The 11,506-nt window shown below is 37.5% G+C and overlaps 1 protein-coding gene across 1 annotated transcript; it reads right to left on the bottom strand.

Moving 5' to 3' along the window:
- Positions 1 to 1,369: 1,369 nt before the first annotated feature.
- LOC133995905 (sialoadhesin-like) lies at positions 1,370 to 4,148 on the bottom strand. Its single transcript, XM_062435421.1, has 4 exons — positions 4,066 to 4,148; positions 3,557 to 3,775; positions 2,296 to 2,634; positions 1,370 to 1,716 (listed from the first exon to the last, which is right to left on the bottom strand). The coding sequence occupies exons 1-4, from the start codon at positions 4,121 to 4,123 to the stop codon at positions 1,370 to 1,372; spliced, it is 963 nt and encodes a 320-aa protein (XP_062291405.1). The 5' UTR covers positions 4,124 to 4,148.
- Positions 4,149 to 11,506: the final 7,358 nt, after the last annotated feature.

Below are 11,506 nucleotides of genomic sequence, written 5' to 3'. Positions count from 1 at the left end.
TATTTTGGATGTTTTTTTTTTGTTTTCTGTATTGTATGGATCTTAGGAATCCAAAAAAAAGTGAGGACTATGTTCTGTAAGTATTATGAGGGTAACTTATGTTTCAAAGTGTAATAATAAAAATATAACAAAAGCAGTTTTCCTCAGTTGCAGTTCCATCATACGGCTCACAATCTTTAACTACATTGTGATAATGTTTAGGTCCTGTACAGCATATAAACCCCAGCTCTTCTCTTCAGTCTTTGCCAGGTCGTTCAGTCAGCTATAGTGATACAGCAGCGCCTGGGCCAACTCTTTAACTTTCTTTTTTGCATGTTGCTTCATATGTCAGCCTTCCCACTCTTAACTGTGTTCCTTTGTGCTTCAGGTTCAGCCCAGTGCCTGTCTGTTCAATCTCTTTGCTCAGCTCCCCCTGAACCAGACCCCCTCTCTCCACTAACTTCCCACCTCAACTCTGCAATAAACTCTTTCAGTAACTTCAGCAATTCATGTCTGATTTCTAATTTTGCGTCAAAAAAAACCCTCAAATCCTCAACCTTGTATGCAAGTTTAATGTAAATCAGTGGTTTGTTGAATGATTATCAAAGTAAACATGACAGTGACAGAAGCGTTATCTAAATAGTACTAATAGGTTCTGAGATATCATATAGACCAACCTGTAATAAGCTAAATATTTTTTTTTTTCCTCAGATATAATGAGTTGTAATGAAGATATGTTTACTCAGGGGTTGTGTTGGATATTTAGTTGACAACAGAATAAGGGTCTTGCTCCTGTTCTCCAGGCTGATGTGAATGGACGGTGGAGTAGAGAGGATTTATCTGGTCCTTAGAGTCAGCTCTGCTATCGTAAAGGTCAACCTGTTGTGTTACTTGATCTGGGATGTCTTCATAGACAGGACCAGGGTTTAGCTGATGAAGAAATAAAATAAATAATATTACTTTACAATATGTCGTTTTTGAAGTTTGGACTGATGCTCCAAAGAAATTCAATAGGAAGCAATAAACACCATGATTTTGGTGTGTTATAAGTGTTTATTAATAGCAATAAAAATACATTTCCCCATTCAGGGTTTCTCCAAGAGAATTATCAGCACTGAAAATAATGATAATGATAAAAATAGTGTTTAGTAACAAAAAAGAACCAGTGAGAAAAGCATTTAGGATTTGTGTGCAATAATATTATTAATCTAGCAGAATTGTTTAAATCATTTTATTTACCTCCATATTGTCTGATGTTTCAGGTCTAGGAGAATGTCTGGAGGACCTCTTTCTCCTGTTTAGTGAAATGAGAAATGAGAATATAAAATCAAATAGATGATGTCAGGTTAGTGAGTAAATATCATGACTCTGAAACAAAGCTCAGTGTTTCTCACCTAATCCAGAAGAAGACAGCGAGTGGCATTATAACCAGGAGAGCAACAACAACTCCTGCAGCTGCTGCTGTTGATGTTCCTGTAATACTTTGGACAGTTAGAGTCTTTTCACCAGAGCTGATGTTTTGGGGGGTTTTGACAGCACAGGAGTAGTTTCCTGCATGTTGAATGGTGACTGGGTCTATAAGCAGGTGTTTGTTTTGGCTCTCTGGCTCCGTCAGACGTCGACTGTTCAGGTACCAAATGTAGTTTGTGTTGTCAGTCAGAGGACAGCTGGTACTGCAGGTCAGTGTGACTCTCTGGCCCTCTGTCACCACAGCAGGATGCAACTTAACCTCCAAACCTGAAAGATGATTAGATTGGACAGTAAATGTAAAAGAGACAAATCATCTCATCATCTAACCCTAACCCATACTGAAAGTACAAACTAAGTTTGTTACTAACTTTAAAAACAACTGAGATGACTGTAGAATAAAACGACTCATATGAGTGTATAAGGGATGGATAGCTTTAGGCAACTAAAACTACAGTAAAATCAACATGCATCTCTTTGACTTTTAACGGAGAGTAATTGGACCATGGGATTTAGATTTATCTATTAATGTTCCTAAAACTGTGAATATTAGGACCATCATTTGCACTGTGCATTATTAATTGTGAGACATCTAAGAAATCACTGATCTGACAAATACATCTTTACACTGTATTGTTATGAATGTCAGGTTTTGCATGATCCTGCATACAGTTTATTGTGTGTCCTTAATAAAGTTACAATTACATCATTTTGACATTTTTGATATGAAGCATGAACCAGCCTTTGATCTCTTGTACAGTCATTGATGAGTAAAGTCTGCTGACTGCTGTCAGTACATGGTGAGGAAGCAGCAAAGTCTCTATTGAAAAGTACACAGACAGAAATTACCTGAGACAATCAGAGTCACTCCAAGTGGATTAGTCTTCGATCCTCCATCATCTGTTTGGAGTTTGAATGTATATTCTGCTGAGTCATTCTTCTTCAGGTTGTTGATTCTCAGGATGTGCTGGTTGTTCATGTTGTTAACATGCTGCATGCGGCCTGCATCCTCAGTCGGCTTGACAGCTTTCTCTTTACCACTTCTATTCATTTTATACCAAACTTTAGATCTGGGTTCCTTGTTGACAGGATACAAATAGTCACTTGAAATGTTCACTGAAGAGCCTTCCAGGGCGCAGATTCTCCTTCTGATATAATTTATAATCCAGCAGCTCTTATCATGAATGCCTGAAATATAAATGAAAGACAGCTATTCAAAAGCTGTTTTCTTATATATGAATAGATTTAGTGGCACAGTGGACACGAGTACATCATCCAATACTTCACCACTAAAACTGCAGTAACTTTTTTGGTTGTAAATCAGTTGATATATGATATTATAATGTAATGTCATATCATTTGGTGAAAGATAAAATGAAGTTGAAATATATATTTTTTCATCCCTAAAGATATTTTTAGAGAAAGATCACCCTAAATAACTGTGAAAGTAGCCTTGTCTAATACGTAAACAATCAGTGGTGGAAGTTCGGGTATTTTTTTTAATAAATGATGTTTTCGGCAAATTCTTCATCAAGAAATATCACACAATGTGAAAGCAGCTAAAGATTTACACTGATGTAAAACACTGTTTTGATTTATACTGTAGCTTGAATTTATCTTTTCTTTATGGCAAAATCTCTAAAATGAAATAGTTCATTACTTCTGTAAATCTAATGTGTAATTATTATTACTATTAATACAGACTGTGATTTACAGCATCAAAAGTGATTCTTATCAACTCAAACACCAATCAGCAGTTAATGTCACCTTTAATAAGGCACACTGGTTACCAGCTGATCACCTCCATCACTGATTAAATCATAATTCAGATAATTGATTATTAACACTATAAAGTACAGCCTAAAAATGTAAATCAGGTTTAATTAAAACCTCTGACAGTATAAATAAAAATAAAACATTACACACTTTCAAGACTGATGTTTATTACATGAAGGAAAAGAAAAATGTTTCATATTGTAATGAATTTCTGTTACTTTGGTGTTTGATGTTTAGACATTATTAAAGTCAACATATTTCATATTGCCCATTAATCATGCAAACTGTCATGTTGGTGTAAGTTATAACAGACTGTAAGTTGGTTTATACTCACAGACTTCAGCAGAGTGCAGATCCTCGTGATCTTTGACAGCACAGTAGAAGATATCAAGAGAGGTGCTGGGAACTGAAAGCTGTTGTTTCTTCTCATCCGTCATTAAGTTTCTGTTCTTGTACCACCTGTAGGCAGTTTGGTTGTCAGCCAGCGGACATCTGGTGTTACAGGTCAGTGTAACGTAGTTCACACCTGCAGGAGTCCTTTGAAGGCCTACTTCTGTTGGGAGATGTTAAAAACATTATTAACAGTTATATGTGTTTTAAATTAAAAATAGTGTATTGATTGCAAAAATCATTAAAGTGTTACTCCAGAAAATAATAATGTGTTAAATTGTAATAAGTATTTCGGTAACACAATAAAGACTTGAAAATATACATATTGATATGAAAATACATGATTGGTCAATTAGATGTCTGTCCTAAAGTTTATATTTTAAAGATATAATAATTGTGAGTTATGGGAGTGGTGTTTGTGTAAATGTTTGTTGACATTTATAGAAAGTTAACCTCTGGGATATGTGATGGAGCAGGACTCATCCACTGATGTCTGCTTTTCAGAGCACATTCTTCCTTTAGCGTAGGTCACAGTAAAGCAGGTCGATGTGACAGAATCTGAACAAAAACAAATAGTATTTAATAATTTAACTGGTGAACACGTAGTTATAGTATTTCATAGACATTGTAATTTAAATAGCTTAAATAGTAAAAATGTTATTGGAAGTGTTTAACTAGAGGTCTTGTAACATGATGAGGAGCCAAATGTTGTCACTCACCCACTGAGACTTCAGGAGCTCTGAGATGCTCGTAGCCTTTGACAGCACAGGAGTATCTGACTGCTTCCTCACTGCTGAGCAGCTGTTGGTACCAGGGAGACCAGTCCTGATAGAGAAACTCTCTGTTCTTGTACCAGATGTAGGCTGCAGGGTTTTCAGTCAGAGGACAGCTGGAGCTACAAATCAATGATACTGTCTGTCCCTCTGTGGCAGGAATCACCTTCACCTGCAGGTCTGAGATGATGGTGAATAACGTGAGAGTTCATATACTGATTTCATTCTTAAAGTAACACATTAGAGACAAACACTGTACCTGTAACATGGAGGAGGACTTCACTTTGTGAGCAGGATTGCATGTATTCAGCACTCTCCGAACAGCAGTAAACCTTATTTGTATTACTCTCTGTCAGATCTTTGATTGTTAGAGTGTAGTTACGTTTTTCAGACATTTTGTAATTTACATGATTTCCATCTGCAGAGAGCTCATTGAGAACAGTCTTGGATCCATCCCAGTGTACAGTGAACCATTTCAAGCTTGAAGTGTGATATTGAGCTGAGCAGGGCAGATCCACTGATGAACCTTTTAAGGCACAGATGCTGTTTGCTTGTCCCTGAACCCCTTTAACAGAAAACAACATCTGGATTGATTTAAAATATATTCTTCTAATACTAATCACTGAATATTGTCAGAATGATATATTATAAATGAAGAAAATTTGTTAATCTTCAAGCAGTACACTTTAACTCCTATAATCAAGCAAAACTTATTTTTAACAGATTACAGTTAATAATATCATATTGTATATATCATGTTTACAGTCATTAAATAAGAAGAGAATAAACAATAATTCATACCTGAGATGCACAGAATGAAACCCATAAACACACAGCCAGCTTCTGTCAACAACATGGCTGCTGTAGTCTCTCCGCTTCAAAACAGAAAGTTGATTATTTATTTTTACCACACCTGCTGTGTTCATGAAAGCTCATAAAACACCAAAACTATAAATAAAATCAAAATCAACAGCAGTCCTCTTACAGAGTAAAGGCTTAAGACGACAGAATAGACTGTTGGTCACTGTGAGAGTGGCGGCAGACGCCCAGCAAGCAGCTCTGTCAATTCACTTCCTTCCTCTTTGTAACCCAATGAAACTTCAAGAAAAGAATCTAACAGTTAATATTAGACTTTAACTTTAGGGTGTCATCATGTTGCTCACTCTGTATCTCATCACAATTATTCTTGTTATTTTAAGTTTTTATATTATATTGGCTCTTCTTGCCAGATATCGTAGTGTTAAACTACTTTATAGTTTCACTGATATGTTGTAAAAGTTGCTTAATTCAGAACAGAGAGATGTGAAGCTGTCTGTTGGTGTTTTTTGTGGTGGAAGCTGCAGAAGTTGATGGTTACTTAATGCACTGCAAAGCATTTAGAATAAAACTAATACTATTATAATATGTTGTAAATCAAGAACATTTGAAGAGCTCATTCAAGCAGATGAAGTAAAAATCTTGAGAGCCTTTTTATGTAGCTGGCAGACATGCTGCATGTAGCTCTGATACCAAAAATGAACCTCCTTCCTCTTTATAATTCTCAGTAAAATGAAACCACAGATAAATAATTAATGTAGTGCTGCAGTTGTTTACTTATTTGATGTCATATTTTAACATAGAAAACCTTTATATTTACTTTAAGGTGTCATTGTTTCTAATTTTACGCCATACATTGGCTTATCATGCAACATGCAGCAGATTTAAACTGCATCAAATTGTCGTCATAAATAGGTGATAAAGTGTAGGGCGGAGAGGTGTGAGTCTGTCTGTGGTTCATAGTGAGAAAAATAAAATAAAAACTTGTGAAGGGGAAGTTGCACACATAGTTTTTATAATCATATCAAACACTGAAGAACATGCAGAGTCGAACATGTTTCTGAAAACACGTTTTATAAAAGCTTTTTTACAGTTACAGCTGCAAATCAACCAGAAAGTAATACAACATGAAGCTCACCAGAAAAAAGACAAAATGCTTCAATAAGCTTATCTAGCATTGCATTGTGGTCTGACAATGTCACTGCTTAATATACTTGAGACATATAAGTATTGTGTACAGTTAGATCAGTCTGTTCAGTCATCACTTGAGATGCTGCTTCATCTGCCTCTACTGTAGCTTTCAAACACTCTGATTCAGCAGTGAAACAGTTAATGATGAACATAAATCTGTGGCCTTATCACCTCTGATTATGTTTTACTGGACTGTATTGAAGCATTTTTATTTGACCTTTGTAAAAGTCTGCTCAACATTTCATGGCCTACTGTGTTTTTACCCTGTTTTACCCACTGAACACTGAACTAAACAATAAACATTAATACAGCTCATTGTGAATAACTGAATTCATAATCTCCTGCTGCTCCTCCAGCTGTACAGTATCTGTGCTCCTGTGTGTCTCCAGGTAAACCTCCTCAGGTCGCAGTGAGCTCTGTGGATGTCTTCCGGTCCTCCAACCCTCTGGAGCTGGCCAAGAGCTTTGTAGGAGTAGAGTTGGGCAAGATGCTGGTGGACTGTATGAGTACAGTGCTTGGAAACTGACTTCCTGTCTTGGTTATATCAATGAGTGTTAGATGCTCATCATCCATAGCTGAAACTGTATGTTTTTGTACATTAATTCATCCTGCTGGAGTTGTCTTTTCCACTTTTTGTGAAGCGTTTTATTATTCCTGATATTTTGGACATGATAACCAGATATAACACTACAGGAAGTGTCTCTAATTCTGAAATTTCTTCTCTCTGTGACTGGACAGTGTACAGATTCTGATGGCTGTGCAGTTGACAGAGCGAGATCCTGGTGTGAAATGATCGACACCATCTACCACAGGTCAGCTGACCGTGACACTGCTGCTGCACTTCAGAGGAACCAGTTCTGCCTTATGTCTCTGATGCCCATTTTGTACTATTTTCTTTAATCTTCTCTATATCACATCGTCATGCCTTTCTATAGATTATTTATGCTGACTTAGAAACATAACCTCACACCCACTGATAACTTTGCACCCTGTACACTGTTACAACCTTTCGTAAAGGTGTTATGAACAAATATTTAACATGTTCTCATTTCAACTGGACTTCTAGACTTGAATTATCAACTAACATGAAGGATAAAGAAACAATACTGCACTGGTTCTTGCACAACATAAACTAGAGGTAACAAATTATTTCCTATGTTTTTTTGTATATGGATTAATAACTGAAGTGTATACTGGTATGGTAATAAAATATATTATGGATTTCAGTTGTGTACATGACTGTTTTGTTTCTCTGTTGTGCACTTGCTCTTAAAATCAGCATTGTGTTATTTAACTCAGCATGGATAAGATTATAGCCCTATCTTCTTAATTAATTGCTGTGTAAGCATTAACTGATTCAACGCACAGAGTGTAATATAACAGGACTTTATTTAAAGGTACAATCCATTACAGAGACAAGGGTCATCCCATCACCACAACGCAAAACGCAATTTTATCTGAAAGGCTCTTTAAGAAAATGATGACAGACAGAAACCACTTAAGTTTTAAATATACTTTAAAGCTTTGTACAGAAAAAATAAAGTAAAACAAAATGTTTTAGTCATATAGCATTAAACAACAAAAATCACATTTCTTTTTCATCTTTAAATTAAACCTGTAATTATTAATAATTATTAACCATGTCATTATTAGTCCATTGTCCTTTTCGTACAGATGTGTTTTAACTATTGTACAATTGTACCTTACTGAAAACATAGCAAGTTGTATCAGAAACATTTTGCCTTCAAAAACATCCTAAGACACTAACATTAATATTCACTCAATGTGACAATTTCAATTCAATTCAATTTATGTCCAAAACATGTATAGCTTTAACTGCCCTTAACTAAAAAATATAAAAAAGAAAGCACAACAACAAAAACTGAAGTACAAAATATGAACTCTAATGCTAATTACTCATTGGCAACAAAGAATAGCAGCAAGCGTACTGCAGATCTCCGAAATTCATTCATATGAGGAAATCTTCACAAATTGGAACTCAGTGAATTTTAATTGAATACTCCTGATCTAAAGCAATATGATCATGAAGTTTATTCTCAGTCTTAGACAGATCCAGCAATATAGATATGAATGATCTGCCTTGGAGAATCATTCTCATGGTGAAGTTAAGGAGGCCTAATAAAGACAAAAAGTCGCCTTTAGTAATAGATACTGCGTCTAACACGCCCTTATGGCTTCCTGAATGCAGGCCAGTTTTGGAGGGCAAAGATGCTAGCATGAAGTTACACATTGAGGCTGGTGGACTACAGTTCCCAGGGTTCTGTGCAGCATAACATCAGCCAGGAGCGCGCTGACGTAAGTGGTCACAGCTGGATCCAGCAGTGGCGCTGAAGCTGAAGTTTGGAGAACAAAGCTGGAGTGGCATATTTGAAGTCCTTTTAGCCGGGCTGATAATAACTCTAGCAGGAGTGGAGGCAGGTGTATTTGCCCTAACCTAACATTTACAGCAGTGTGAGGGCAGTTCTTTGGGAATGTAGGAAGTAACAACAGGAAGAGCATACTGGTCCTGGTCATGGAGGTTTGCGACGAAAATTCTAAAAGCTCTTCATAGCAACCCATCAAAAGAGCAGAGACATTACAGCCGAGAGTCGAGGATTTTAACCACCATGAGTTTGTAATCAAGGGAGGGATTTTTCTTGCCAAACGGGAGCTACGATGGACAGTACTGGTGTTTTCTGACCTTTCTTCTGATCATTCTCATCTTTGGGTTTCAAAGACACATCTTCATCCATAACAGATCCATCATCCAGCTCAAGAAGTGACATGACGAGCGCAGAGATGGTAAGCAATGAAATAACAGTAGAAGTTTTTAGTTTTCATACCTGGAAACTAGCTTTGCCATCAGCAGCAGCAGCAGAGATGGTGTAGTAAGATCATAATCGTTGGGACTCGTATTTAAAAGAGCCGCCTTGTTGTGAGAATGGCTGTGATTGGTGTGTGACTGATGAGGTGATTGAATCAAAACTAAGGCAGTGCTTCATTAAGCTCCATAACTCTTATTTCATTCAAATATAATGAGTTGTAATGAAGAGATGCTTACTGTGTTGGATCTTAAGTTGACAACAGAACGGGGGTCGTGCTCCTGTTCTCGGGGCTGATGGTGGAGTAGAGATCTCTCTGGGTGTTAGAGAAGTCAAGTCTGCCATAGTGATGATCAGTCTGCTCTGTGCCTTGAGTTGAGATGTTTTCATACACAGTACCAGGGTTTAGCTGATAAAGAATCAAAATAAATATTATAAGTAAACAATATGTTGTATTTAACCCTCCTGTTGTCCTCGAGTCAAAGAAGAAAGGGAGGAAGAATGAAGGAAAGGAGGGAGAAAACGAGGAAGGGAGGGAGGAAGAAGGAAGGAAAGGAGGGAGGGAGGGAGGGAGGAAGGACAGATGGAAGGGAGGAAGGGAGGAGGGAGGAAGGGAGGAAAGGAAAAAATGAAGGGAGGAAAGAAAAGAAGGAAGGAAGGACGGAGGAAAGAAGGAAGGAAGGTAGGACGGAGGGAGGACAAAAGGATGGAGGGAGGTAGTCAGAAATGAAAAGAGGAAGGGAGGAAGGAAGGAAAGAAGGACAGAGGAAAGAAGGAAGAGAGGAAAGTAGGAAGGTAGGAAGAAAGGAAGGAAGGAGGGAAGGAAAGAGGGAGGGAGGGAGGGAGGGAAGAAGGAAGGAACAGAGGAAGGAGGGAAGGAGAGAAGGAGGGAGGGAGGAAGTAAGGACAGAAGGAAGGAAGAAAGGGGGATGGAGGAAGGAAAGAAGGAAGGGAGGAAAGAGAGAAGGAGTGAGGAAGGAAGGAAGGATAGAAGGAAGGAAGAGAGGAGGGAGAAAGGAAAAGAGGAAGGGAGGAAAGAAGGAACAGTCAAAACAGACAGGGTCGATTTGACCCGGGAGGACGACACGAAGGTTAAAGTTTTGTCTGATGCATGAAATTCAAAGTATAACAAAGGGGTTTTGGAAGTTATATTAAGTGAGTGTAACAGCAGATAATAATAATAAATAATAAAAAAATACTTTTCCACATTCAGGTTTTCTCCATGAGAATAATCAACACTGAAAATGTAATAAATTGATGATAATGGTTATGATAATAACAATAGTAAAAATAGTAAAATAGTTTAGCAAAGAAATAACAACCTGCGAGAAAAGCATTTAAAAAGAGTTTTGTGCAATAATGTTTTGTAATGTAGCAGAATTGTTTAAATCATTTTATTTACCTCCATATTGTCTGATGGTTCAGGTCTAGGAGAATGTGTGGAGGACCTCTTTCTCCTGTTTAGTGAGATGAGAATATAAAAACAAATAGATGATGTTAGGTTAGTATGTAAATATCATGACTCATAAACAAAGCTCAGTGTTTCTCACCTAATCCAGAAGAAGAGAGCGAGTGGCATTATAACCAGGAGAGCAGCAACAACTCCTGCAGCTGCTGCTGTTGATGTTCCTGTAATACTTTGGACAGTTAGAGTCTTTTCACCAGAGATGATGTTTTGGTGGGTTTTGACAGCACAGGAGTAGTTTCCTGCATGTTGAATGGTGACTGGGTCTAGAAGCAGGTGTTTGTTTTGGCTCTCTGGCTCCGTCAGACGTCGACTGTTCAGGTACCAAATGTAGTTTGTGTTGTCAGTCAGAGGACAGCTGGTACTGCAGGTCAGTGTGACTCTCTGGCCCTCTGTCACCACAGCAGGATGCAACTTAACTTCCAAGCCTGAAAGATGATTATATTGGACAGTAAATGTAAAAGAGACAAATCATCTCAAAAGTCCACATACTGAAAGGACAAACTAGGCTTGGCACTGTCTTTGAAAACAAGCCAGATAAAAAATAAACACAACTTTATGCAACTAAAACTACAGTAAAATCACCATCATGCTTTGTAGAAGATGGGACATGAACCACAGACTCCTGAGTCAGAGTCACAGTCTTTGTACGTCCATCCATCCATTCTGACCGCCTCTCTAACTATGGTGGCTGAGAGAGCTCAATGCAAGTTATGAAAACACAAACAGATGAGGATCTGCATCTCTTTGACTTTTAACGGATAGTAATTGGACCATGGGATTTAGATTTATCTATTAATGTTCCTAAAACTGTGAATAATAGGACC

This window comes from Scomber scombrus, chromosome 2 (assembly GCF_963691925.1).
Source record: "Scomber scombrus chromosome 2, fScoSco1.1, whole genome shotgun sequence".
NCBI lineage: Eukaryota > Metazoa > Chordata > Actinopteri > Scombriformes > Scombridae > Scomber > Scomber scombrus.
Note: the sequence above shows the minus strand (reverse complement) of the source record. Positions and strands in the feature narration are given on the sequence as shown.